At 59.5% G+C, this 26,620-nt stretch overlaps 2 protein-coding genes across 3 annotated transcripts in view; one reads left to right on the top strand and one right to left on the bottom strand.

Moving 5' to 3' along the window:
• The window catches only part of FAM83G (family with sequence similarity 83 member G), a 29,244-nt gene extending 15,858 nt beyond the window's left edge, over positions 1-13,386 (top strand). For both annotated transcript variants that reach the window (XM_006048841.3, XM_044939158.2), the window contains exons 4-6: positions 4,860-4,984; positions 5,634-6,879; positions 12,394-13,386. In XM_006048841.3, coding sequence (XP_006048903.2) covers positions 4,860-4,984; positions 5,634-6,879; positions 12,394-12,801 — 1,779 coding nt within the window. In that variant the 3' untranslated portion in view covers positions 12,802-13,386. The remainder of the gene's footprint in view (positions 1-4,859; positions 4,985-5,633; positions 6,880-12,393) is intronic.
• The window catches only part of SLC5A10 (solute carrier family 5 member 10), a 55,104-nt gene extending 30,849 nt beyond the window's left edge, over positions 1-24,255 (bottom strand). The window contains exons 1-9 of the mRNA XM_006048842.4: positions 24,076-24,255; positions 21,113-21,184; positions 20,754-20,858; positions 20,393-20,452; positions 19,648-19,752; positions 15,049-15,154; positions 14,719-14,799; positions 12,939-13,144; positions 7,392-7,527 (exon numbers count right to left, since the gene is read on the bottom strand). Of these exons, the coding sequence (XP_006048904.2) occupies positions 7,392-7,527; positions 12,939-13,144; positions 14,719-14,799; positions 15,049-15,154; positions 19,648-19,752; positions 20,393-20,452; positions 20,754-20,858; positions 21,113-21,184; positions 24,076-24,189 (985 nt within the window). The 5' untranslated portion in view covers positions 24,190-24,255. The remainder of the gene's footprint in view (positions 1-7,391; positions 7,528-12,938; positions 13,145-14,718; positions 14,800-15,048; positions 15,155-19,647; positions 19,753-20,392; positions 20,453-20,753; positions 20,859-21,112; positions 21,185-24,075) is intronic.
• Between the last annotated feature and the right edge of the window lie 2,365 nt (positions 24,256-26,620).

Here is a 26,620-nt window from a genome sequence, read left to right as displayed (position 1 = left end):
ACCCTGGCCTCCTCGTTCTTGCCTCTGAGTCCACCCCCTCCCAGCCCGGGCAGGTAGCCAGAGGCTCCTGTGGGCCCAGCCCCGGCCAAGTGTCACCTTGTCGAGAGCCTGCCTCCCTGCCCGCAGGCTGGCTGGGCCCAGACCTGTCCCAGGAGCACTTCCTTTGCCGGTAATCCCGGGGCCCGCCCTTGGGCCCGCCGCTCCTGCCCAGCTCTGCAGTGACCTGCCCTCAGGTCATGGGACCCAGGGTGCAGGTTGTCCCTGCTAGGGTCATACTCACGACCATGGCGGTGCTGGGCGCCAGTCTGAGGGCAATGCCAGGGGCCAGGCCTGGGCCACAGCTCTGCCCTCTAGCACAGTAACCTTGGGCAGAGACACTGAGGTCTCTGGTCTCAGCCTTTTTGCCTGAAAATTGGGAATATTGTCACTTATTTGGCAGGGCTTCCATGAAGAGTTAGGTAGGCCTGTGAGGGCAGGGCACTGGGTCCTGAACTCCCTTCCTTCCCGTCTGCAGTTGGGGCAGCCGTGGCCCCAGCTCTGGTGTGAGTGCCACGGTGCTCCCCGCGCCCCTCTGAGCTGTGGTCTGGCTGGTGACCCCTCATGTCTAGCTCTCAGGGCAGCCCCCTAGCCAAACCCCTGAGCTGACACAACACCGTCTGAAAACAGCTGCAGTATTGCTTGGGCTCAGCCCACTCCTGGGAGGTGGGAGGGTTGGCGCCAGCCCCTCCCCTGCCTGAGGCTCCCACATGTCCCCAGACCCCCGCCCGCCTGCTCAGCTGGGCCCTGACTCCCCCAGGCCCAGGGGATGTGGGCACAAGTGCCCACACTACACATGGGAACAGGCCTCGAGAAGACGACCCCAGCCTCTGACCCCATGCCCAGGGCTGGGCACATCTGGGGTGACTCTTGGTGCTGAGGGGTGCCCAGGCCAGGGAGCCAGGCCTCGAGGTCACCACTTAGGATGGCACCAGAGCTGTGAGATGCCTGGCTGCTTGGACAAGCTAGCTGGCTTTGTGCAGCTGAACTGGAAAAACCAGCAGCCGCCCAGGCGAAGGCTAGACCCATTTCTGAGGAACAAAAGAACCCCACGCAGGGTGGCCATGGGAAAGTGCCAGCTGAGGATGTACGGATTCCAGCTCCTCCTGGACAGGCTGGTCCCCACCCCCTTCTGGTACTTGGGCCTCCCCTTCTCCTGACCTGCTTTCTCGGACCCTGGCCTGGCTCTGCAGGGGACTCAGGGCACTTTTTGCTGGCCGTGACCCGGAGGGCACTGCGGTACCTGCATCTTGCAGGTGGCGGCCAAGGATGCTGTTCAGTGATCGCAGGACAGCCCCCAACAGAGAACCGCCTGGCCCAGAATGTCACGAAGCCAATCGGCTTGGCCCCAGGGAGGAGCCAGGAGTGCCCCACCCCTGCTCTGTCCCCTGCCCCCAAGGGTGCATCCCATCCCAGCTTCACTATTCCTGGGGGACGCCAGGGGGAGTATTGGTTCCCCCTGCCCCATAAAACAGACCCTTTAGAAGAAGTCACCCGGGACACAGCTGTCTGTCCCCAACCTGGCCTGAACTTGCTGTCACCCATCAGCCCTGCTCAGCGTGGTCTCTGGACCTCCCCATGCCTCCTCCAACCCAGAAGGTGCCAGCAGGGCCTAGAGGGTGAAAGAGCCGCCAGGGTGCAGGTGCGGGCTGTCGTCAGCCCCTGGGGGCTGGACCCTGTCCACTGGGAGGCCTTGGGCAAATCAGTCTGCTCCCTGAGCCACCTGACCATTGTGTATGGCCAAGCATACCTGCCTCCCTGGGCCCGAGTCCACACTGTTCCAGATGTTTTCCACTCCTCTGTGTCCCTCCCGCTCCTTCTCTCTGAGTAGAAGGGAGAGAGAAGGGAGATGCCACTCCCATCGTGTTGCATGACACAGCCCCCCTTGTCCCCTTCAGTTTCGGGAGCAACCGCTGAGCACCTAGCCGCCCCCCTGATGCACTCAATCTTCACAGCAGCCCTGAAGCAGGGGGTGGACAGGGCCATTTCACAGCTGAGAACACTGAGGCAGGGGGAGGCCAGCTTGCATCCCTTTACACCAGGACTGGGGCTGTTTGACCAGAGCTCAAGAGTGACCCACTTGCTCAGGGAAGGGGGGTCTGGGCTGGTCCCCCCACCTTCCACCAGCCCCATGTGTACACAGGAGACTCCGTGGAGCCCTCATGCCCAGCACACCCTGCCCCGTCCATCCACCCTTGGGGCGGTGGCACCCTGGGAGTGGATGAAGCTCTGCCCAGCCATCTTCCTCTTCTGGCCCATCACTGCCCCAACACGTATCAGGAAACAGGCTCCCAAGGATCCGGGGATCACCCAGGGCCAGGGCAACCCATTTGTGTCCTCTACCTGCTGTGTGCTCTGCTGGGGGCTTCCCAGGCTCAGAGACAATGCGGCTTTGTGGATCTTCCACTTCTGCTTGCCCAAGCTCTGGCTCCTGAGACGTTACCTCATCTGGGTCCAGCCCCACGGGGTGGGACCGGACCCACCCCCACCCAGGACCAAACAGCCAGGTGCTGCCATGGCGGGGAGCCACCACAAGCCCCTGCCTGCTGCTGGGCCCCAGGGCTGGACAGGCCTGGAGTGGTAGGCCAGGCCCCCATCACGCAGTCAGGGAAACTAAGGCCCAGAGAGGGTCAGAGAGTCACTTAGAGTCATACAAAGCATCGGGCGAAGCTGAGGCCTGCCTCCCCCACAGATTGAGACACTCTGAGCTGTAGGTGGTGACCTTCTGAGCCCTTCATGGGACAAACTTTGGGGAGGGTGGGGGCAGACACTGGTGGGAAGGGAGTCCTGGCTGGGAGGGGAGTCCTTCAAGTCCTCAGTCCTTGAAGGCCAAGGAGAAGCTGCGGCCTGAGTGTGCCAAGCTCTGGGCCAGGAACCCACAGAAGCTGTGGAGCAGGGCTGCGGTCAGGCACAGGTGACAGGGGAAGGCCTCACACCGCCTCCAGGAGCTTTGTTCAGACTTCTGGTCCCTGAGCCTGTTTCGTGTTTGGTACAAAGTCACGGGCACTAATTGTCCTGGGCCGCGGCCAGCTTCCTGCTGAGCTGGTTGTATGCAGACAGGCAGTGGGAGAAGCCAGCCTGGGAGCAGAGGTTTATCTGCCGTCTGGGCTGGGCCACACGGCCAGGTGGGCATCCCTGGAACCTGCCCCTCAACCCCTGCGGGTCCTACCCTGGGGCTCCCCAGGTGAGGGGTCTGCGACCCGTCACAAAAGGGACAGAATGGAGTACCCAGGGCTGAGGGCCAGAGTGGAGACAGCCTCCGGGTCTTTCGTCCAGCCGGACTCAGGCCCCCGTCCTTCAGGCACAGAACCCTGCCCTCCACTGTCAGCCTTTGCGCCCTGTGAATGCATGCATTCTTTCTGGATGGACCCCCCCCCCAACATTGTTCCCTACTCTCATTCCTCCGTGGCTCCCTACTGCCCCATAGGGTCTTTCATCAGCACCTGGCTGGCCCCACTCTGTAGGTTCCATAGCCCAACCTTCTCTCCCAAAGTCCTCCCGGTTCTCGGTCAGGCCTTTGTCGTCCTGAGTCTGAGGTGCCGCACCCTCTGCCCACCCTGACCAGCTCTTCCTCATCTGTCACACGTCAGCCTGGACACCAGCCTTCCCGGGAGGCTGCCCACAGCTGGGGTCATTACATATCTGCTCCCCTCTCTCCAGTGCGGGCTTGTTGTCACGGTCACCCCTTTGTGGGCTGGGGACCTCGGCAGGGATCAGTGAACGACTTAGTAAGCTGTCACTGGGTGAGGGTGACAGATGGGGGTGTCGCAGAAGGTGTGACAGACCAGCACCCCCGGTGTGAACAGGGCCCCCCGGGAGGGAGTAAGAACCCTGTCACCTGGGCATGTAATGGATTTCAGGCTCAGAGTCCCTGGGGCTTGTGTTAGAATTGGAGTTCCTGAGCTCAGTCCTCCAGAGTGGGAGCTGGGGCAGTCACAAGCTGGGCGATGCTTGACCCCCCTGAGCCCGTCTGCCTCTTGCCCTGAGGTTTCATGTCAGGGTGCCCTCAGTTGTCCTCTCAACCCCTGGGTCTCAGCCAGGCCTGCCCTGCCCACCCCGGGGTCCCCCTACCACTGGGCTTTCATGCCTGCCCCTCCCTCCAAACAGGAAGCTCTCCTGATGGGAGGGGAGCCCGTCCCCGGATCCCAGCACATCCACAGACTTGCAGAGAGGGAGGGCTCTGACGCCCAGAGAAAGGCAGGAGGAATCTAGCCTTGACAGGGGGCTGGGCTGGACCAGGTCTGCCTCTGACGCCTGGGAGACCGTCTACTCCCTCTGGATCTTGGCTCCCCTTCCGTGGTCTCTTGGGACCTCTCTGGCCGGCTCCTGAGCTGATTGTGCCGGCCCAGCAAGGGGGGATATGGCCAGGCAGGGGGTTGGCTCTGCGGGAGGAGGGGGAGGTTGCCAGGATCCCTGCCTGCAGGGCTCAGGGAACAGGGACACCATGGTGACGGGGAGACGGGGGTGGGGTGAGGGGGTGGGCACGGCGGTCACCCATGCTGGGAAGGCCACAGATCTGCCTGAGTGCAGGACCCAGGTCTCTCAGGGCAGCCCCATACCCCACTACACAGCCCCCAGCCATCCGCTGGACCTTCCTGAAACGTGTCCACCTCCCCCTCCTGCTGGAGACCTGCAGTAGCATTCCCCAGGCTGGACCCATCTCCCCTACCCACCTTGGCCAGGACCCACGCATACACTACTGCTTTCTCTAGGCCCTTCCTCTGTCTTATCCTTCCTGTCCACGCTCGCCTGGATCCCTCCCCAGGCCCAGGTAGGGTGCTCAGTGCTGGGTTGTGTAATTCCGTCTCCTGTCTCCAACCCAGAATCTCAGGGTGCGGAGCAGCGGAGGAACCGAGTTCTTCACGCGGTCGGCCACCAAGTTCAAGGGCGCCCTGGCCCAGAAGTTCATGTTCGTGGATGGCGACCGGGCCATCTGTGGCTCTTACAGGTGACTGGCATTCCGGGGGCTGGGGGAGAGGCGGCTTCAGTTCCCAGCTGGTTTCTGCCCTTAAGCCTACCTATGACACCCTGGTTATTCTGGTTCACTGGTCCCCAAACTGCTGAGGTGTGAGTGGCACTGGGCCCGCCCGCACACCACCCGCCCGTCTCAGAAGCAGGCAGAATGACACTTTCCTCCGCCAGACTGTTGTTCCAGCCTCGAGGTGTCAGCAGCCCGGAGGTGGAGTGTGGGCCGGGCTCACAGGGCGGTCACTCTAAGAGCTGCTTAAGGGTGGGGGCAGGATGAGGCTGGCGGGGCCCAGATCTACTGGGTCCATCAAGCAGGGACAGGGAGCTGGGAGGTGCCCACAGCCACACAGGGTGGGCGAGCAGATACTGATGGCGGCACAAGTCACTGCTGGACGACACACCCTGTCCAGGCTGCACCTCCAGGAGGGGCTTGGTGCATGCGGCTGCCTGAGGTCCCACACCAGGCCTGACCCTGGGGCTCCGGCCCCCTCCTCTGCCTCTGCTCCCTTCTCCTGAAACCCATCTGTGGCTGCAGTCTGACGGACACTGGCCTCTGGGTGCACTGGGGCGGGGGAGGACTCCCTCATCCGGGGCCCAGACCCACACCTGACCAGGTCCCTGTGTTGCAGCTTCACGTGGTCAGCCGCCAGGACGGATCGGAACGTGATCTCCGTGCTGTCGGGCCAGGTGGTAGAGATGTTTGACCGGCAGTTCCAGGAGCTGTACCTCATGTCGCATAGCGTCTGCCTCAAGGACATCCCCATGGAGAAGGAACCTGAGCCCGAGCCCATTGTCCTGCCCCCCTCGGTCCCGCTGGTGCCCTCGGGCACTGTGGCCAAGAAGCTCGTCAACCCCAAGTACGCGTTGGTCAAGGCCAAGAGCGCTGACGAGATTGCCAAGTCATCGTCTGAGAAGCAGGACCCTGCAAAGCCTGAGGGTGTGCGGGGCACAGCCCTCGCTGAGCGCCCAGGAGACCTCCCTGAGCCTCCCCTGCCCGTGCACCCAGGGCTGCTCAACCTGGAGCGGGCCAACATGTTCGACTACCTGCCCACGTGGGTGGAGCCCGACCCCGAGCCTGGCAGCGACATCCTGGGATACATCAACATCATCGACCCCAACATTTGGAACCCCCAGCCCAGTCAGATGAACCGTATCAAGATCCGAGACACGTCCCAGGCAGGGACTCAGCTGTGGAGGCAGAGCCAGGACCCCAGCCCCGCCCTCCAGTCCAGCGCCCCGCCGGACGGCGTCCCTGCCGAGAACAGCCTCCCCCAGGGGGACGCCCAGCCACGGCCGCCTGTGCCTAAGCCCCGGACGGTCCCAGTGGCAGACCTGCTCGCCCAGGAGGGCGGTGGTGCTGGCTGGGCCCTGGAGACTCCAGAAGAGGAATCACCCCACAATGGGATGGACCACGGGCTGTCCAGGACGGCAGGCCCAGGCCACGCCGCGCTTCAGCGGCAACTACCTATGACCCCGGATGACCCCGACGGCGGGGGGCAGGTGGTCCCCAACGGGCTGGACGGGGAGGAGGAGGAAGACGACGATGACTACGTGACCCTGAGTGACCAGGACAGCCTCTCGGGCAGCTCTGACCATGGCCCTGGCCCCCGGCGGGCCTCACTGGCCTCCTCCTCCGTGTCAGACGAGTATTTTGAGGTGACGGATCGCTCGGCCTGTCTCCGGAGGCGCCACTCGGAGCAGGTGGCCAACGGGCCCGCCCAGCCCCCCCGCCGACAGCTGAGCGCCCCCCATATGACCCGTGGGACCTTTGGCGGAGCCCTGGGTGACTCCTCATGGGCCCAGGGTCAGGAGAGAGAAGAGGCAGGCACCCAGAGGAGAATGCAGGCCACACGCCCTGTGGACCAGGAGGCACAGGTGGGTCGGGGTCCTGGGAGCCCCAGCCCCAGGACTGAGCACCCACAGGTGCCACCTGCTGGGCATCCGCTGTGCTGATGGCTTTCTGTGTTATGGGGAAATCTTACGGTGGGGCGTGGTAGCAACCAGGCAGGGCTCACATGCGGCAGGTCACTACCCAGCATTCCACAGAGGCAGCCTGAGCCAGGGACCAGGAGCCAGAAGAAGACACGTGTAGCATGCCCAGAAGTGACAAGTGTGCAAGGTCACATGGGTGGTCTGCTCCCAAGTTTGTGATGAGGGGATGGCGGTGCACAGAGGTGTTCCTTCACACCCCGAGGTCACAGAGCAGTAGGTGGTCTTTGCCCAGACCTCATATCCAGCTACCTCATATCCGTGTGGATCCCTTTGACTGTGGCCCAGGAACCACGCCCCTCCCCGCTCCCCTAGGCCGGGAAACAGCTTGCCCGTCCTTGGCCTCTCCTCCTGGCGCCCTCCGCATCCTGCAGCCCCGCCCCCGGAGCGTGTCGTACCTGGGAACAGCACGCGGCTGATCATGCCCGGCATGACCATCAGGCCCATGGGCAGCATCTTGAGATAGCTGGCCAGGATGGAGCCCCCCTTGGCGTGGTTCAGGTCCCGGGCGGACAGTGACCGCTGCACGATGACCTGGGGGCAGGGGAGGGGGTGAGTCCCAGCTGCCCCGGATTCCGCCTCCGTGGGGCTCAGGGAGCGCGTGAGGTGGAAGCTGACCAGTCAGCCCTGGATGCGCCCTCCCTGACCCCTGACAGCACCCCTGCTGGCTGGCTGAGCATCTGGGGCCCAGGTTCTCTCCAGGACTCAGTCTTCCCATCTGTCGAGCAGAGGTGTTGGTCCTGCCCGGCCTGTCACTCCGGCAGCTGTCAGGGCTGGAGAAGACCATGGAACAGTGTCAGGGACCACCCCCCCACACCCTCCCGCCACCTCCTGCGCTGTCACGAGAGGCCGGCAGGCTCATGCACATGTCAGGAGTAGACACTGGTTCCAGCTGTGTTTTGTGTCCCAGGCAGAGGTCTGGAGCTTTAGGACCTGGGTTTGGGGAAGCTTGTGTGTCAGTTGTGGAAGGAGCTAGAAGCTGCAACATGAGGGCAACTTCTCATGCAGCCGCAGGCGACGCCTGTCTGGGCCTCAATTTCCAGATCTGCAGAATGGGAGGGGGTAGTCGGAACTGATAGCATCTGAGATCCTCCCAGTTCTGACACCACGAATCTACTTGTTAAGAACATGGGACTTTAAACAGCGTTACTGAGATATGATTCACACACAGTTCAGCCACGTAAAGCATATGACTCCATGGTTTTTAGTATGTTCCCAGTTGTGCAGTCTGTAACTTTTAAATGCAAGTATTTTTCGGTTGCTATTCTGCAGTTTAAATAACTTCCTGCAGTTCAGAAGTAGAAATTCTTCGTGATTTTCACTTATTTTCCAAACACACGAGTTTGACAAGTGGCTCCTAGCAGTTGCCTCTGACATGGCTGTTGGTGAAGCAATTAATTACAGGGTCCCAGTCAGGGTGAGCTCTAAAATAGATGTTTTCCTGCTAAATCAGGCGGGGACAGAGCAATTTACAAAGCTCTAAGGGTGCAGCCAATGGAATCCACTAGAACATTCCTTGGGTTCACTTGGCGGCTCCACCCTCCCTGGCTCATCCTCCAGCACCTTTTCATCAACTGAAGAAAATTACCTACGTTTATATCAAAACAAAGGGGCGGGAAGGACACAGGTGGGAAATAGAGGCTTGCAGACTTTTTTTTTTATCTTTGGCTGTGCTGGGTCTTCATTGCTATGCTTGGGTTTTCTCTGGTTGCAGCAAGACGGGGGCTACTCCTGTTGCGGAGCACAGGCTCTAGGCTCATGGGCCTTAGGCACAGGCTTAGTTGCTCCACAGCATGTGGGATCTTCCTGGACCAGGGATTGAACCTGTGTCTCCTGCATTGGCAGGTGGATTCCTAACCACTGGCCAGCAGGGAAGCCCCTATAGCCTGTTCTTCACCAAGGACCTCAGGTGCTTCCTCAATGCGATCTTTCTCCATCTTTTCCCGGGTTCTTGCTTGTGTGAAGGTATTAAGCACCTAGCAGTTAGGTGCCTACTGGTCCACACTTGAACTAATGTCTGCTGCTTGGGGACAGTTACCATCCTGGGAAGCAAGTGCAGAATCACAGGGTTGTGCATAGGCATGGACACAGCCTTTGTTTTAGGGTAAACCTTTGCTTTGACGAAAGTGGATTTTCTAAAGGCTAGAAATTGCAAATGTCCATCCTGGAGGCCTCTAGGTGCCGCACATTTGGGTTTGGCGCCCTTAAGAGAAACTGTCATGAGCTTCTTCAGAGGTCCCTCTAAACATCTCAGAAAATGCCCTGAAGATTGTAAACTTGCTCGATAAAGGAGCTCTGGATCAGAGATGGTGATCTCTGAAAATTTAGGCTTCGGTGCAATTTTCTTGTTATAGTCACCTCAAGATCCAAAAGCGAAAGTGTGTCCTTGGAGGCATACTCGCACATACTAACTGTAGAAGCCCATCCCGTACAGACTGAACAGCGCGTGGACGGTGGCTGAGCTGCATACCGAAATAGAACTTTGGGACTTCCCTGGTGGTCCAGTGGTTAGCACTGGGTTCAGGCCCTGGCTGAGGAACTAAGATCCCACAAACCTTGTGGCTCGACCAATAGAAAAAAAATATAGTACTCTGATCCACGACCTGCGGCAACCTGCCTGGGAAACCACTGCCCTGATGTCTCTCAGAGCCAGGCAGGAAGGCAGATGGCTGTTTCCAGCACCCGCCCAGGAAGCTGCACGGTGACTTTGTAACGATCAGTCCCAAGTGACCAGGACCTAATTAATAACTGGCAGCTTCTCTAACTGTTGTTTCCAACTCGTCCTCCAACCCTGATCGTTCTCACAGGTGCCCCGTTTCAGTCCCTGCCTCCTGCGTCCCCAGGCTGGTGGCCTCCCGTCGGCCCCCCCAGCCTCCCCTCTGTGCCTCTGCAGAGGTTCCCCCTCCTCTGCTTGCCTTTGAGTTTCTGCCAAACGTGAGGTATGGGAGCCGCCTCCCCTGCTGCAGTTCAGAATAAACTGCCTTTGCTTTTCTTCAAACATGGCCAGTGCCAGGCTGGCAGCACGGGGGCTGCAGGGCAGGCTGGTTCCACCTCCTCTCTACCAGCTCTGACTTGGGACAGTCCATTCCTCACTTTGGGCCTCAGTTTCCCTGTCTGCAGTGGGGGTGAGCTGTGGTTCTCTGTAGACCCTCCGCTTGATGTCCTGTAATTACGAGAGCTGGGGCTGCACTCCTCACAGGAGTGTTTCCCTGAATCCCTGCCATCTTCTGTGATTTCACTCCATACTCTCTCGGTGGCTAGGCCCGGGACGGGGGAGGGACAGTTATGGTTGCCCCACTCCGCAGCTGGAGAAGTGATGCCCCTGCAGGCCAGGCCAGGACCACCGCCCCGTCCCCAGCATCAGCACCGCTGCCACAGAGGCCCCGCCTGAGGCCGCTCCCTCTCCCTGCTCAGCCACGGGACTGCCCCGAAGTGCTGTGTCCTCGCCTGCAAGGTGGGATGTGACCCCCGACCCTCAGGGTTGCTGCACATCCTGGATGAGGCCGCGTGTGGCCAGCCAAGCCCAGTTCTGGCTGACTGGTGGCGAGTCATGGAGGGCGGGCGTCTGTCAGGGTCACCACAGGGTCACCCAGGGCCCTGTGCTGGCCCAGGAGCATTTAGATGCTCGGCTGTGAGATGGAGACGAGAGAGGAGCTCATGGGAACGAGGGTGACAGGGGCTGTGCACTCAACATGGCGCCTGGTCCGCAGCAGATCCTGGAGGTGGTGGCCTCTGCAGACAGACCCAGCTGCTGCCCAAGAGGGACGGTCCATCTGAAACTACAGCCACGACAGGGGACCAAGTGCGCTCCAGCACCGCTGGAGTGGGCAGGCCCAGGGCCCTTCCTGTCTGTGCGCCTCCCCGCTGTGCAGACGAGCAGCTGCAGTGGGAGGGTACGGCAGCCCCCAGAGAGGAGCCCAGTGCCTGGCCAGGCCCCTCCTCCTGTTTCATTGGTTTTGTTGGGTTCTGAGCGTCACCTACACGCTGTGGCCGAGCTGGGAGACACTGAAATGTCTGAAGAAGGTGAAAAGCATTCATGGCCCCAGCACACACAGCTGCTACGTGGTGCTGACCACACCGTGGGGCTGCCTGGATCAGGGGCTGAGTAGGACCCAGTGGATGGGTACCTGCGTGGTTGGGGATCTGGTCTGAGGCCCAGCGGTTCCCTAGGTAAACCCAGCCTGAGCAGGAGGGGGACAGGGAGGTCGGGCTGAGGCCAGGCATGGCCCCAAGCTCTTGGCACTCGGGACCCCCATGGGGTCAGCAGTGCCTCTGCCTCCCCGTGTGACCTTCTTATCCAGGAAGGAGGCCGATCCAGCCCTGACCTCCAGGCCAGCCTGTGTGCTGACTCACTCGGCCTTCATGGGAGAATCTCCTGAGTGCTGGCCCGTCCCTGGACGCAGGGCCATGCCAGGCCCATGCTAAGCGGGGAGGGAATGAGAGGTGCCTGGTGAGGAAGGGGCTGCGACTGGTCCACAGGGCTGCCAGGCACCCCCTGCCCACCCTCCACTGCTGGCCTTTCATCCAGACCCTCACTCACCTGGGCTGGGCCTCAGTCCTCCCAGGTGCTGGGCAGACGCCTGCAGTGGGTACAGCCTACAGGGACTTGTGGGCATGTGACCATGTCACATGTCACCATGTCACTTATCACAGGTGGGGAAACTGAGGCCCAGGATCCTTCCCACCTGGATTGTGTCCCACAGTCACAACCCAGACAGGGTCTCCTGGCGAGCACATGGAACACCTGCACTTGGGAGATGCAGAGTGCCCCTCACCAGCTGGCACCCACCCTGGCCTCAGTGTCCTGTCCTGTGGATGGGACTGCTGGGCCCGCCTCCCGGGAAGTCTGTCCCCGTTCACTCCACCGTGACTGGCTGGGTCGACTCCCAGCCAGGTGGCCTCACTCCCAGGGTGGGGTCCTCGGGCCGTGGTCCAGAATCAAGGACAGTGGTCAGGCCAGTGCCCCTGAGGGTCCCTCCCACCTGAGTGCTGCCTGAAGGTACCCACAGCCCTCAGGCAGGCAGGACATCATCTGCTTCTGCCCAGGGAGGGAGCATGGCCCCCTGAGGCCACCTGGTGCCAGCTTGGGAGGGGGACCCCGCCCCCAGGCACCAGGCCCAGGTGGAGGCCCATCTGACCCCTTACAGATGGGGGAGGCCGGCAGGGGCTTGGGGAGGAGCAGGCACTGGCCTTGATGTGACCACAAGGGCAGGATCACTCCCGTAGTACCTGTGGGGAAACAGGCACAGAGGAGGGAAGGAAACGTGTCCAGGAGCCCCAGCTGTTGGGGGCAGGGCCAGGGAGCAAAACCAGGCATGCTCACTGCAGGCCAGAGCCCTCCCAAAGGGACGGAGCTGGCTCCAGCCCCCGGGTCTCACCTGTCCACTCTCTCTCCACCAGGGCCAGCGGTTTCACCACTACGGAGCCCCTGCCTCAGGCACCAGGGAGAAAGACGGCTTCCCACGGCCACTGAGGACCCTGGGACCCCCGCAGTTCCGCCCCACGGCCGACGGCGCCCAGAGCTCCAGCAGGAAAGCAGGCCCGGCTGTGGCAAGCCCCCAGCACTGGCAGGCCAAGAGCAGCCCAGGGCCCCGCATGTTGCCGGGTCCTGGGAGCCCAAGGCCGGCCCGAAATGCCAGTGCCCTGGCCAACAGCAGGGCCACCGAGGAACACCCCAGCCCCTTTGGAATCCCGTACTCCAAACTGTCCCAGTCAAAGCACCTGAAGGCCAGGACGGGTGGCAGCCAGTGGGCCCCATCTGACTCTAAACGGCGGGCCCATGCCCCCCGGGACCGCAAGGACCCCTAGCACCCCGTGCCCGGGCCCACACCGTCCATGGCCTCTGCCCAGCCTGGGCTCACCGTGCAGGGGTTCCTGGGCCACCCGCACCTCCACAGGCACCCTGGAAGGCAGGAATGGGGGCGGGCGGCGACAAGGACCCTCACCTGGTCAGTGCACCAGTACCAGGCAGCCATGATGGTCAGGCCGAAGGTCATCCCCGTCCACGGGAGGTCCGCGGTGTAGGGGTCTCGGAACATATGCATGGCGTCTGCCCGGGGCATGTGGCACGTGGTATTGGAGACGGTCCTGGATGGGACGGCCCGGGCGTAGGCCTCTGCCAGCTGCTCGTACCCGCCAATCTGCTCGAAAGCTGCAGGAGTGGGTGGGATGGTGATGGTCAGCAGCCAGTGGCCGTGACTCCCGGCCCCACTGCCCTCGTCTCACAAGTAACTCAGGAGTCTCACAAATACAGGAGACTCAACTTTTTCCCATTACCTTTCCCAATGTCTGGAAAGGTGTGGAGATAGAGGGTTTTTAAAAAAAGTGAATTCAAAAGACTATTTTATTTGTATTTAAAGTAATAATATTAAAGGAACATTTTGCACGTGGGCACCCCATGTCCTGCAGCCTCTGGATGCCCATCGGCCAGGAGGGGGCCCCCCCACCAGGCTCACTGTCGGCTCGAGGGCGCAGACGCGTCTTTTCCTCGGCACTCGAGGACTTTCCCCAGTAGTTGGAAGGGCTAATGTCCTGACCCAGGGGCTTCCGAAGGATGAGACTTTGGTGGAGCTGAGAGTGGCTGGGGGGCAAGGGGGTGTGACTCTGAGATGGGAAACGGTCCCAAGAGGGCAGGGGAGCCACCAAGGCCACACTGCCAGCCAGCTGGCCGGAACCAAGATCACGTTCACCACTCACTGTTCTTTGTCTGCCCTGGGGTCTGGGCCAAAAGTGAGAGTCCCTCAATTGTGCCCAACTCTTTGTGACCCCATGGACTATACAGTCCATGGAATTCTCCAGGCCAGAATACTGGAGTGGGTAGCCTTTCCCTTTTCCAGGGGAATCTTCCCAACCCAGGCATTGAACCCAGGTCTCCCGCATTGCAAGAGGATTCTTCACCAGCTGAGGCACCAGGGAAGCCTGTGGCTTTTGCTTTGTCTGTGGTCACTGCCCCACCACCCCTAACCAGATTGCACCTGGCTGCCCAGGTGCTTTCCTGCGGTGGGCTCCAGGGACACAGGCCCCTGGTCTGTGAGGAGGCAGGTACACAAAGCCCAGGCAGCCCCAGGCCCCGCTCCCCACCCCCTCCCCACAGCCCCCAGCATCATTCCCACCCGGAGCCCAGGCCAGGCCGAGGTGAGCGCTCAGAGCAAAGGTACAGACCACTAAACAAGGGTCCTAGAGTCTGAGTCTGAAAGAGACTGTAAAGGCCTCTGTTTGCCCTCTATGGGCTCCTCCTGGCTCTGCTTGCATGCTTCCCAGGTTGGGGAGCTCACTACCCCCGGGACAGCCCCCAAGCTTACCTCTCCCTGTTCCCAGACCAGGAGATGCTGGTCTGAATCCCTTTTTCCCACCCTGCCTTTGTCCTGCCTGCCACAGCACTTCTTGGGGTCTTGTACAAGGTTTCAAACAGTGGGGACAGATGTCCAGGCAAGTACGTGGTCTCCCAGTGGTGTGGGGGCACACCACCCACAGCCCCACCTCCCATAACTGAGCCAGGGTGGATATGGATGGCCCTGCTTCCTGCGTCAGCTCTGCAGCCAAACACCAGCCGGCTTGAGCTGGTGACAGAAGTGCCACAGGGCAGCTGGGGCGAGAGGGGAATAGGCTTCTGCCACTCAGGGGAGGCTGGCAGGGGGCTGAGGGCCCCACAGCCTGGCCTCGGGGGGACACCCACCCCCAGTGCCGACATGGGGGGCCCCCTATGGATAGGCCCACGGCCCTCACCTTTGATCGTCAGGATCACGGCCCCCGCCACCATGACGAGCGTCTGCAGGGCGTCTGTGTAGATGACAGCAGTCAGGCCCCCTGCAAGTGGAGACAACAGAGCTGGAGGCGCCTGGCCGGAATGGGGAGGCAACCGAGCTCTGGGAGGGACAGCTGTCCCACACCCGTGCCCCTCGTCCTGGCATAGGTGGACACAGCAACCAGGCCAGCTGAGCAGCTGCAGAGGCCCATGTGCCTGGCTCAAACCAGCCAGGTCCCAGGCTACAGGAGGAGGTGCCCGAACCCCCACGGGCTAGCCTCCAGTTTCCCGTGTGTCCCCGGGCGCTGCACCTGCGATGGTGTAAAGGGCCGTGATGGCGAGCATGATGACCGTTGACAGGTAGAAGTTCCAGCCCAGGCAGATGTGCACAAACAGGGCCCCCGCATACAGGTCGATCTGGGGACGGGAAAGAAGCATGTGTAGAGGCCCAAGGCAACCCCAGGACCCAGGGCACCACGCGCCTGCCCAGTGGCCTTGGAAGGGGAGACCACCTCACCCACCAGGGGCTGTCCTGAGCAGGGGTGGGCATCCTGGCTGTAGACAATGGTGGGCAGGGGACATTGCTGATGTTAATAAAGTCCTTAAGTGCCCCCTACCCGCCCCCTGGTAGCAGCTTGTTGTTCATTTTGGCTCCTGCCTGGGGATGGAGGAGAGTCCTGGAGGGCTTCCTTGGGGAGGAGTGGGTCTCAGAGCACAGGACCCTGTGTCTCAGTCTCCAGACCCACGTCTTTCTGTGTAAAATGGGTCCCTGTGCTCTGTTCCTTGTTAGGCAGGGCCCCCGAGAAGAGACCAGACTTACGCTGGCCAGGCTGGGGGAACAGAGGGGCGCTCTTGCTTATTGAACCCTCCCCATGGGGTTGAAACTGAAACCAGGACCACGTCTCAGGCTGGAGCTTGTTCCCAGGAGCTGAATTGGACTCAGTCCTGCCGTCCCAGACTCTGGGGAGTACAGGACAGTCAGGGCTCTGGGGTGAGCCTGAGAATATCAGTGCTGGAACAGGCCTTACAGACCACACACACACCCCTTCACTGTGCAGTGGGTGCCCGGAGAAGGAGGGAGGACCTGGTTCTGCAGGACCCAGGGCTAGACCAGGGGCCCCACCCCCCAAGTGTCCAAACCCGCTTCATGTCAGGAAGATACTCCAAAACACAGCCTGTGGGGCCAAGAGGCTCCTGAGAAGGCTGGGCAAGGCCACGGGTCAGCTGCCACATGGGGGACAGTCTGCGTGAGGCCAGAGCACCGGCCCAGCTAGGGGTCCAGCAGCCCTCCTGAAGTCAGGTTCTCAGACCCCTGCTTCCCCAGCCTCCTCCCCTCCTCTCTCCTGGAGCAGAGACCAGCCAGTCTGGGGACGCTGACAAACTGCTCTGAGAACAGTGGCCCCTCACTCTGCCCCCACCCCTGGCAGCGAGCCAGTGCCACCCAAGCTGAGGAGCCCAGAGCTGTTGAATATCAGAGCAGGAAGGTCTCTCCAAGCCCCACCCCTCTCACCCCGCTCCATCAGACCAGGAACAGGGAGGTGAAGGGACCTCCCCATGGTCAGGCCCTGGCAAGTATCAGAGATGGGAGTGGCCAGGCAATGGGAGGAGGGGGCAGGTTCTAGAAAGTAGAGGAAACATAGGTTCTTTCCCTGGTCTGGGAAGATCCCACAGGCCTCAGGGCAACTAAGCTCATGCACCACAACTACTGAGCCTGTGCTCTAGAGCCCGTGAACTGCAGCTACTGAAGCCCGCGTGCCTAGAGCCTGTGCTCCACAACGAGAGAAGCCACTGCAGTGAGAAGCCCCTGTCCTGCAACTAGAGAAAATCTGCACAGCAACCAAGATCCAGAACAGCCGAAAAAAAAAAGAAAAAAAGACCCCTCCCCAGACCCTAGTCACCGCGGAAGGGAGCCCTGGTCTGTGTGCCCAGCCTTCAGGCTCTGCCTTTAAGCCCAAGTGACTCTGGTCACGCCAGACTGGCTGCTGTTTCATGCCCAGCACTTTGCTGCCTCCAGGCCTCAGCTCACCCAGGTCCCTCCGTCCAGGAACGTTCCCATATCTGCATCATTCAGGACTCAGCTTGCCCCCAACGCCCTTCTTCCCAAACTGCTCTGCAGCCCAGGGACTTCCTTTCGAGAGTAATGGTTGGGCGGTGGGGACAGCAAGGGCATGGGTGTGGAGGTGGGACTCGGGGACCCTGCGCGGCCTCTGTAAAGGCTCCTGGTGCTGCTGGAGGCCAGGTAAGTGTGCAGCCAGCTGCAGGCTTCAGGTTTTCCCCCAGCCCCATTGGACCCCTCCTTCTGCTGAACTCTGTCCTGGGGGCCCAGGCGAGCTGCAGCTGGGTAGGAGCTAAGAGCCCTGGGTCTGTGAACCTGGTGAGCAGGTCACCTTACCTCCTGAGCCCCAGGGACCCTGTCTGTAAAGTGGGGGGTGCGTGTGGAGCACCACCGGCACAGTGCTCAGCCCCTACCAGCCCCCTGGCCTCTGCAGACCTAGAGCAGGGGAAGCTGGGGTGAGGCAGGTGGGAGCCCTGAGAGAGCTGCTCCACTCCACAGAGGGGCACACAGGTGCAGAGGTTTGAAGCAACTGGCATCGAGCCCCTGAATGACCCAGGGTGTCAGACCGAGTTTCTCTATTGTCCAGAGGTTAAGTGACCGGCCTGGAGCACACAGTGATGGAGCTCGGCTACCCTCCAGCCTTTAGGCCCCCTGGGGTCATCTGGCGGTTCTCTCTGCAGACTAGTGTCCCTGCCTGGGGCTGGCAGCAGGCGGGCCCTATGGTCTCTGAGCAGGCTGGAACTGGGGTGAGTCCTGGGCATGTGGACACATGGGGCATTCCAGGGGCTCTGCCCAGTGAGGTCAGGGCCTCAGGGCCCAGCTGGGCTCCAGAGCTGCAAACAGCTTCAGCCCAAAGCCTTGGTCAGGGGAGCCCAGTCCCTCCAAGGCCTGGCCTGGCAATCAGCATTCCCCCTGCTTTCCTCCCACTTCATCCATGCAGCCCCAGCCTTGACATCAGTGGGTTCCCTCCCATTTTATAGGTGGGTAAACTGAGTCACCTGGGGCTTCCCCAGTGGCGCTAGTGGTAAAGAATCCACCAGCCAATGCAGGACATGAGGAGTTGATCCCTGGGTCTGGAAGATCCCTTGGAGAAAGCAATGGCAACCCACTCCAGTATTCTTGCCTGGAGAATCCCATGGACAGAGGAGCCTGGTGAGCTACAGTCCATGGAGTCACAGAGAGTCGGACACGACTGAGCGACTGAATGATGACAACTGAGTCACCTCATCACAAAGTGGGACAGTGATCAGCCCTCTGGGCTCTAACCGTGGTCTCTGCCCGATTCACCCTGATCACTCCCTAGGTCTCCATCGTCTTGTCTGTAAACAGGGCTGTGCACGGTGTCCTCTAAGGACTCTCCCCACTTACTCCCCCACCGTTCTGGACACCCTGTCCAGGCTCTGAGTGTGGGATGTGAACTCTGCCTCAGAGCCACCAACAGGACAAACGGGCTGGGGGGCCCCTTACGCCCAGAGGTTGGCCTTGGCAGACCCTGCCCCTCGCCTCTTGCCCCTGTCTGCTCAAGGGCATCTTCCGGTGGGGAAGGGTGGCGGCACTAACACAAGCCTGACGTGTCACCCCTGCTCAAAGCCCCTGGGCCCCTTGGACACTCAGATCCCTTACTCACCTCTTACCAGCCCTCTGGCCTGGGGTGGGAGTGGCCCCCGAGAGCAACATGCAGCCTCAGTCTGGCTGTGTGACCGCTGGTCAGTCCCAGGCCTGCTGCTCCCTAACCCCCCCACCGGCTCCTCCTCTGGTCCTGAAATGTCTGACCCCTGGGGTCTGAGCCCCCTGCCATGACCACCGTCAAAGCATCCCACACCACCCCCGCCTCCTTGGCGTTTGCCCTCCCCATCAGCATCCCTTCCTCCACTAGATCCCGGCTCTGTGCCATCCAGCAGGAACGCCGCCTTCTCTTCTGAGGTCCACCCCCTGTGCTATATCTGCACCCCCCACTGTGCTGAGTCCCTGCTTCCAGAGGGGCTGGGGGGCTCAGGAGGGGCAGGAGAGGGAGGAGGAAGCACATGGGAGCTGTCCTGGAGGGCAGCAGCGCCCCCTCTAAGAGAAACCCCTGGGGGAGACCCTCTTAGAAGAAAAGGCGGGGCCGGCTTACTAACCAACCCCCCTCCGGAAACCCACACCCACCCAGCAGGGGCCTGGCAGCCCAGGTGGAGGCCTGGCCGAGGCTCCTGGGGGTCCCGGGGTCGGGGTCCTGGAGGAGGAAGCCCTGGACACCCCTGCAGAAGCTGCCATGCAGGAGGGAGGAACCAGGCTTGGTCTGTGCAGGGACCACTGTCCACCTCTGAGCCTTGCCAGAGCTGGAGCGGCTGGATGGCCTCTGGGGACAGGCTGGTGATGGGGACTCAGGAGAGAGAACACAGGCCTGGAGTGGCCATGGAGGCCCCATGGGCTTGAGACCAGCTCCCCCCATCCTGGCTTCAGTCTCCCTCCCTGTGAGACCCAGGATGTGGACAGGATGTGCCCAGGCCAGGTCCCCCAGGGAAAGGGGAGTCAGCCTGGCACGAGCTGACAGCCACTTGCCACCTTGGGCCAGAGACAGAAGGCTCTGGGCGCCCCCTAGTGGGCACTCCTGGCTGGCCAGAACCGGGACCCAGAGCCCAGACAAGAACCCAGGGGCAAAGCAGGAGTCACAGGGCTCCATTCTGCCCCCTCCCAGGGCCCTGGTGCAGCTGTGTGATCCTGGGCAAGTCAGTGTGCCTTTCTGGGCCTTGGTCTCCCCAGCTGTCAGACATGGCAGGGGCTGATCAGGGGCTGTCAGGTCACTTTGAGGGCCCCAGAGCAGGGATTTTACGGCTAAGCTGGCCAGAAGCTGGTGGGGGAAGGGATGGCTCACCGAAATCTTGGTGAAGACGGACAGCAGCAGCGACAGGACAGACAGGTACATGCGAATCCGCTGGCCCCCGTAGCGCTTCTGCATGTATTCAGGCATGGTGACGATCTAGGGGCATAGGCCAGCGGGCTAAGCTCACTGCTGCAAGGCCACAGCTAGCAATTGGGCCCGGAGCATCTCACAGCCCCAGCACCAGGCCTAGAATTCCAGGCTTACACTTCTGATCACATGGTGAGGGGCTTAGGCTGGGCTGTAGCAGGCTGAGACAGGAGGGATGCATGGGGGGCTGTGGCTGGGGGCAGGGGACAAGTTGGAAGGCTGTTATAACAAATCCAGATGAGCTCTGGCTAGATGGGGAAGTACAAGACTGAGACATCCAGGAAATGTGAACCACCGGACTTAGTGATGCCCGGCTGGGACCAAAGAAGCCGCATAATTGAGGATGTGACTTGCAGCCCAGGTGTGCAGCCTGTGTGCTCAGGTAGATGGAGCATCCTCCTCCAGATGCAACATGCAGGTACAGTGGAGACCAACAGACAAGGCCCCTGGGCTGAGGGCCCAGGGGACCTGACTCCATGGCTCAATAGGAACGTTAAGCTGGACTAGAAACAAACCCAGAGCTGAGAGTTGTGGTTTCACTTACCAACTCATGTGTGAAGCCAGGGGTCCTGCCCATCACCACCACCCACTCCACCCCAGGCCTGGCTATCCCGAGGCCCCCAGCTGGGCTGTCCCTGGGCAGACTCACCTCTGAGGAGAGGTAGATGGGCACAAACACCCATGCCAGGGCCAGCAGCACATAGGTAGCCTGTGGGGGACAGAGGCAGGTAAGGATAGGGCATATAGGGTCAAGAACTGTCCCCGCCTCCTCTCTGCAGCCCTGAACACTAAGGATGATGGCTGAGGCTCAGGGCTCCCTGCCTGCAGCATTCTGTAGACCTGACTTCCCCATCAACCCTGCCTGCCTGGATCTTGGCCTTCTGGGTTGCTGGGTACTGCCTCTGGCCATGGAGGGGTGGGCTCTGATGAGCACCATCCAGCACCTATCAAGGTTGCTGCCCACCCCACCCCACTCCCGCCCACAGCGGACACCCGCCTCTGGAGCTCACATTCCACTCGAAGCCAGCCACCGCCAAGCCTCCAGCCGCTCCCGAGCCTGCCAGTCCAATGAAGAGGCCCGAACCCTCACTGCTGGCAAAAAGGGAGGCTCCGATCTGGAGGAGAGAGAGGGGAGGAGCTAGCATCAGCCCTGCCCTCTCCATGCCTTCTACCACCTGCCTCCCCCAACAGCCACTCAGGGACCCCTGCTGGCCTAGGCCCCATCTCTGCCTCCTTGGCCCGGCCTGGGGGTGATTCTGGGTGTGAGGAGGACACAGAAAGTGACGGCAGGGATGCAGATGCAGGCTGACCTAGGGGTCAGATGTGGCCCCAGTGCAAGAAGGGGTGGGAGGGGTTGGGGGGCACTCACCGGCCACCACGTCATGTCCCGGCCGGCCAGGAAGTAGCCGCTCACTGTGTTCCTGCTGGCCCGGCAGGAGGACTGCAAAGACAGGGGCAGGAACTGGAGCCTTCGCTGGGCCAGAGGCAGGGAACAATGTGCCGCTACCGTGGGAAATAGTGCACTGGCTGCCCAGAGAGTGGGACACGCAGGTGACCCCGAGACCCAGCAGTTCTGCTCCCGGCTACATCCGGGACAGCTGAGAGCAGGTGCTCGAATGACCCCCTCACGTGGCTGCTCACAGCTGTGTAACTCACCGCAGCCCGAGGGTGGAAGCAACCTGAAGGCTCATCAGCTAATGGATGGATGGACGGATGAACAAACATGCATCCACACCACAGACCATCGCCCAGCCCCCAAAAGGAAGAGGCACCACTACTTGCTGAAACACGAGTCCATCAACATGCAGGCCTGGTTCTTCCAGACTCCAACTGTCTGCTCTCTGCTGCCCAGATGGTCAGGACGACTAAGCTGGTTTGTTTGGGCCCACCACTCGAAGCTTCTGATATGACTGCTGGCTGCCTGTCCCACTACAGCCCCCTGACCTCTGCTTTCTCTCTGTACTTATGATCCAGCCACACTGAACACAGTACAGTTTGAGGACTCTCACCATCTTGCCAGGATGGCCATGTCCAGCTGTGTAGGTGGTGCACTGCACAACCTCCAGAGCCGCCCTGGTCTTAGCCCCTGCTTTTCTCTATCGTGTTCTCTTATCCTCAAGGATGTAGTGGATGTTGCCAAAGGCTTTCTCACAGCATTTTCCCTTCCTACAAGGGCCTCATCTTTCCCAGCGGTTGACTGAGTGGTCCTGACTCACTCCAGCTCCAGGGGTCCCAAGTCACCTAAGTCACAGAGCCTGTCCCATTCCTCATGTACTGTGCATGTACTCAGATGTACTCTGCATGGAGGTTAAATAAACAGGGTGACAATATACAGCCTTGATGCACTCCTTTCCCAATTTTAAACTAGTCCATTGTTCCATGTCCAGTCCTAACTGTTGTTTCTTGACCTGCATACAGGTTTCTCAGGAGGCAGGTAAGGTGGTCTGATATTCCCATCTCTTTAAGAATTTTCCACAGTTTGTTGTGATTCACACAGTCAAAGGCTTTTGTATAGCCAATGAAGCAGAAATAGATGTTTTTCTGGAATTCTCTTGGTTTCTCTATGATCCAACAGATGTTGGCAATTTGATCTCTGGTTCCTCTGCCTTTTCTGAATCCAGCTTGTACATCTTGAATTTCTTGGTTCATGTAATGTTGAAGCCTAACTTGAAGGATTTTCAGCATGACCTTGCCAGCATGTGAAATGAGCACAATTGTGTGGTAGTTTGAACATTCTTTGGCATTGCCCTTCTTTGGGATTGAAAACACCCTTTCCAGTCCTGTGGCCACTGCTGAGTTTTCCAAATTTGCTGGCATATTGAGTGTACCACTTTAACAGCATCACTTTTAGGATGTGAAATAGCTCAGCTGGCATTCCATCACCTCCACTAGCTTTGTTCATAGCAGTGCTTCCTAAGGCCCACTTGACTTCACACTCCAGGATGTCTGGCTCTAGGTGAGTGACCACACTGTTGTGGTTATCTGGGTCATTAAGACCAGGAAATAAATTAATAAATAGTAATGATAATATTTTTTAAAAAAGAAAGCCTCCACCGCAGGGGCCCCTCCTCTGACCCCCAGCACGGTGCCCCCAAGAACACAGCACACTTGGTTGGAACGGATTTTCACATCCACTGGGCTCTTGTGCTCCTTGGAACAGCTGTGAGAGGCAACTGTACAGATCTATGAGGTGTGTTTGAGGAAAGAGGAGGTTAAGTAACTGTTCTCAGAACACACAGACCCAACTTTCCCAACACTCAGCACTGGGCTGCCTGAGAGTTACTATTTAATCACAGGAGAATGAATTCCAGTCACTGTGGCTGTTACTTCCACCAGCCCCTCCCCCGCCTCCACCATCATCTCCACTGCCCCCCGCCCCCCACCATCTCCACCTCTACCTCCACCACTCGCACTTTCTACTACAGGATCGACAGCAGCAGCAGGGTCCCTTACGTGTGGTCACCTCAGGTAGAAGACCTCTCCCATTTGGGAACTTGGGACCTAGGACCAGGCGGTAATACATGTCTTACAAATAAATACCCTGAAGGTCAAAAAGCTGAGCAACTTCCAAGGATCCTAGCACTAGAGCCATGGCCAGAGAAGATAAGAGGGGCTCCTCATTCTCCACCAGGAGAGGAAGACCAATGCCAGTCAGGGCTCAGGGGTGCCAGCCTGGGGAGCTCTGGAGACAAGACTGGCTGGCTTGTGTCCACCTCCCACTCAGGATTAGGAGTAGATGGAGGAGGCGCTCCCCTCTGGGCAGGGCGTGCAAATGGGGCTGGGGGGGTCAATGCACACAGCACCTGCATAGCAGTGGCCCCACTGCTGCTGGAGCCTGTGGTAGCCTAAAGCCCTTCTCTCTTCTCAAAGGCCGAAGAAACTGGCTTATGAACTAGGCAAGGCTGGCGGACATGGCGTTGTTAAAACAGAGACCCCAGGCCCTGCATGCCACTGCCCCACCCTGGATTTGGCTCAGCCGGTGTGGGCGCAGCCAAGAACCCCTGTGATTCTGTGAGCCCATCTGACATCGGAGGGGAGGCCAGAAGACTGCACGCTGTGCCAAGCGCCCAGCTTATCAGCCGCACAGAAGCCCCCAGCGTCCTGCTCGACCTGCCCTTAGAAACACTTCCTGTTCCTCACTTTAGAGATTTGAGAATCTGTCGCCAAAGAGAGAAAGGGGCTGGGTCAAGGTCTCCGGCAAATCTCCCCGGGGCTGGGAGGAAGGCCCAAGGGCATCGGGCCTCCAGAGAGAGGATGCCATGCCCAGGGACATCCCGGACGGTTCCCACGCCCCAGCGCCCGCCCCAGCCTGTGCCACCACTGTCCTCTCACCCATATGCCCACGGCCACGTTCAGGGCAAAATACACGGCGATGATGGCAATGTCCACCACGGTCAGCTGCCGCCCGGGGGTATGGGCGTCACTGGTGGAGTTGTCCACAGCCATCCTCAGCAGAGCCGGCTCTGAGTGAGTGGGACTGAGGGCTGGACCAGAGCAGAGGGCTTCCTGGCAAGCAGGATTTATGATTAAACCAGCACGACGGTGACATTCCAGCCCACGGTGCACGCTTCAAAGTGCAGCTGGGTCTTCTCCACCCTACCCCCTCCCCTGCCCCCGTGGGGACCGCTGGGGGATGGGCACCTCTTTACACACAAAGGAGACTTGGGAAATGTAAAGGGGTCTAGTGGACCCAGAGGAACCAGAATTGTCCCAGAAAGAAAAGGCTTGTTACCAAATGCATGCAATTCAGGTAAGGAGCAGGAGGGACGGGGGCAAATGCCCCTCCTCTGGGGATACTGCTGTGACAGCAGCCATGTCCTTCTACAGCCCTCGGGCCTCAAGTGGACCGCGAGGCCCTTGGCAGTGATTTGCATCTCTTGGGTCACTTCCAGCCACAGCAGTCCTGGTCCTAGAACGTGCTCTGTTGGACACTAGAGGCTTGTCACCACATTTCCTGTCCTCTTTTCTAGACCAGGCTCAAGAGCCCCTTCCTGATCATCCCCTTGGGGCCCCTGGTCTCCCAGCACCACGGATACTGGGCCCCACATTGAGCAAGCATCTGCCAGGGCCTGGGCCACGTTTAACCTTTCTGCTCACTGACCCGTTCTGGGCTCAGAGTAAGTGCTGTGGGTCACAGTCAGGGAAGGAGGCGGGAGGGTAGCCACCTGCCCCCATCCAGCCACTTGAGGGCCAGAGCTGGGCTTCGGCCCTGTATCAACCCCAGATGCTCCCCAGTGGTGGCAGTGATGGCTTGGGTCCACTATGTCCCTCCTGCTCAGGTGCTTGCTCACTGATTAAATCAGAGTGTGCAGCTGGGCAGCTCTCGGTGACACAGCCCATGGCTTCACAGAGCACTTGGAGTTTACCCTGACATGCAGCCCTTCCAGAAGTGTTAATGAGTGAGTGGCTGGCACTGGGAACACCGGCTTGCAAAGCCAACCGTGACTGTTACTTGGTAACCGAGGCGGAGGGTTTAAAGATTAATCCCCCTCACATGCAGGACTTGACCGGGAAGAAGAAGTAAGTCGCTGCTTATGGTAAACTCAGGCAGGCCCAGACCGTCCTCCCCAGCCACCCTCACCTTCAGCCAACTAGGCTCTCAGATGTCTTACTCATTGTTGGAAATGCATCGTGACTCAAAAGGTCACTTCGTACTGCAGAGGGACCCAACTGGGTAATGTCCAAATTTATTAAACTGGTCTCCTAAAGAGGAAGTAGCTGAAAGAACAGTCTTTGGCCCCCTCTCCATAGCCTGGGTCTCAGAAGGAAATATACCACTTAGACAGAGTCCTCCACCCCCTCCACTGTCTGATCAAATGGCCTGGGGAGAGACGGCCGACATGAGCTGATGGATGGGGTCAGGGGGAGGGTGGCAGGGGAGGGAATGGAGAAGAAATTCCACACGGCAGTCCAATCACAGTCTACACTCTCCTCCAGCCTCCCCTGACCACACTCGCAGATCCAACTCCTCTGGGCCAGCTCACCCAGGACAGGAAGACAAACAGCTGTCCAGCCAAAGAGTCACAACTGGTGACTGCACATGGACACACCATCACCATCCAGAGTCCAGAGTTTACATTAGGGCTGATTCTTGCTGTCGTGTGTTGCATGGGTTTAGATGTATGTATGATGACACACATCCATCATTAGAGGATCGCAGAGCATCTTCGCAGCCCTAAAAATCTAGGCTCTATGTATTCCTCTCTCCATTCCCCCACCAACACTTGATCTCTTAGTGTCCACAGTTTTGCCTCCTCCAGACCATCATATAGTTGGAATTACATAGTATGTAGCTTTTTTAGATTGTCTTTCACTTATTAAGATTCATTTTAGTTTCCTCCACATTGTTTCATGGATTGATAATTCACTTCCTTTTGCTTGAATAATATTCCATTGTCTGAAGGCACCACAGTTTATCCATTTACCTGCTGAAGGACATTTTGATGGATTCCAAGTTTTGGCAATTATGAATGAAACTGCTATAAAACTCCACGTGCAGGTTTTTATGTGGACATAAGTCTTTTACTCCTTTCAGGAGATACCAAGGGGCATGACTGCCGGATCACATGGTTAAGTGTGTTTAGTTTTGTAGGACACTGCCAAACCATCTTCCCAAGTGGTCATTTCTGTATCCCCACCAGTGATGAATGAGCTCCTGTTGTTCCATCTTATCAGCATTTGATGCTCTCAGTGTTCCAGATGTTGGTCTAAGAAGTGTGCAGTGTTTCTCGTTGTTTTAACTTGTAGTTTCCTGATGGCATACGATTGAAGGCATCTCTTCATATGCTTCTTTACCATCTGTATACTTTCTTTAGTGAGGTGTCTGTAAGGTCTTTGGCCCCTTTTTTTTCAGTATAAATTCAAAAGGTTTCCTGTC

This window comes from Bubalus bubalis, chromosome 3 (genome assembly GCF_019923935.1).
Source record: "Bubalus bubalis isolate 160015118507 breed Murrah chromosome 3, NDDB_SH_1, whole genome shotgun sequence".
In the NCBI taxonomy this organism is placed as follows: Eukaryota; Metazoa; Chordata; class Mammalia; order Artiodactyla; family Bovidae; genus Bubalus; species Bubalus bubalis.
The sequence above is the reverse complement of the archived record's forward strand: the minus strand, read 5'-3'. Positions and strand labels throughout refer to the sequence as shown.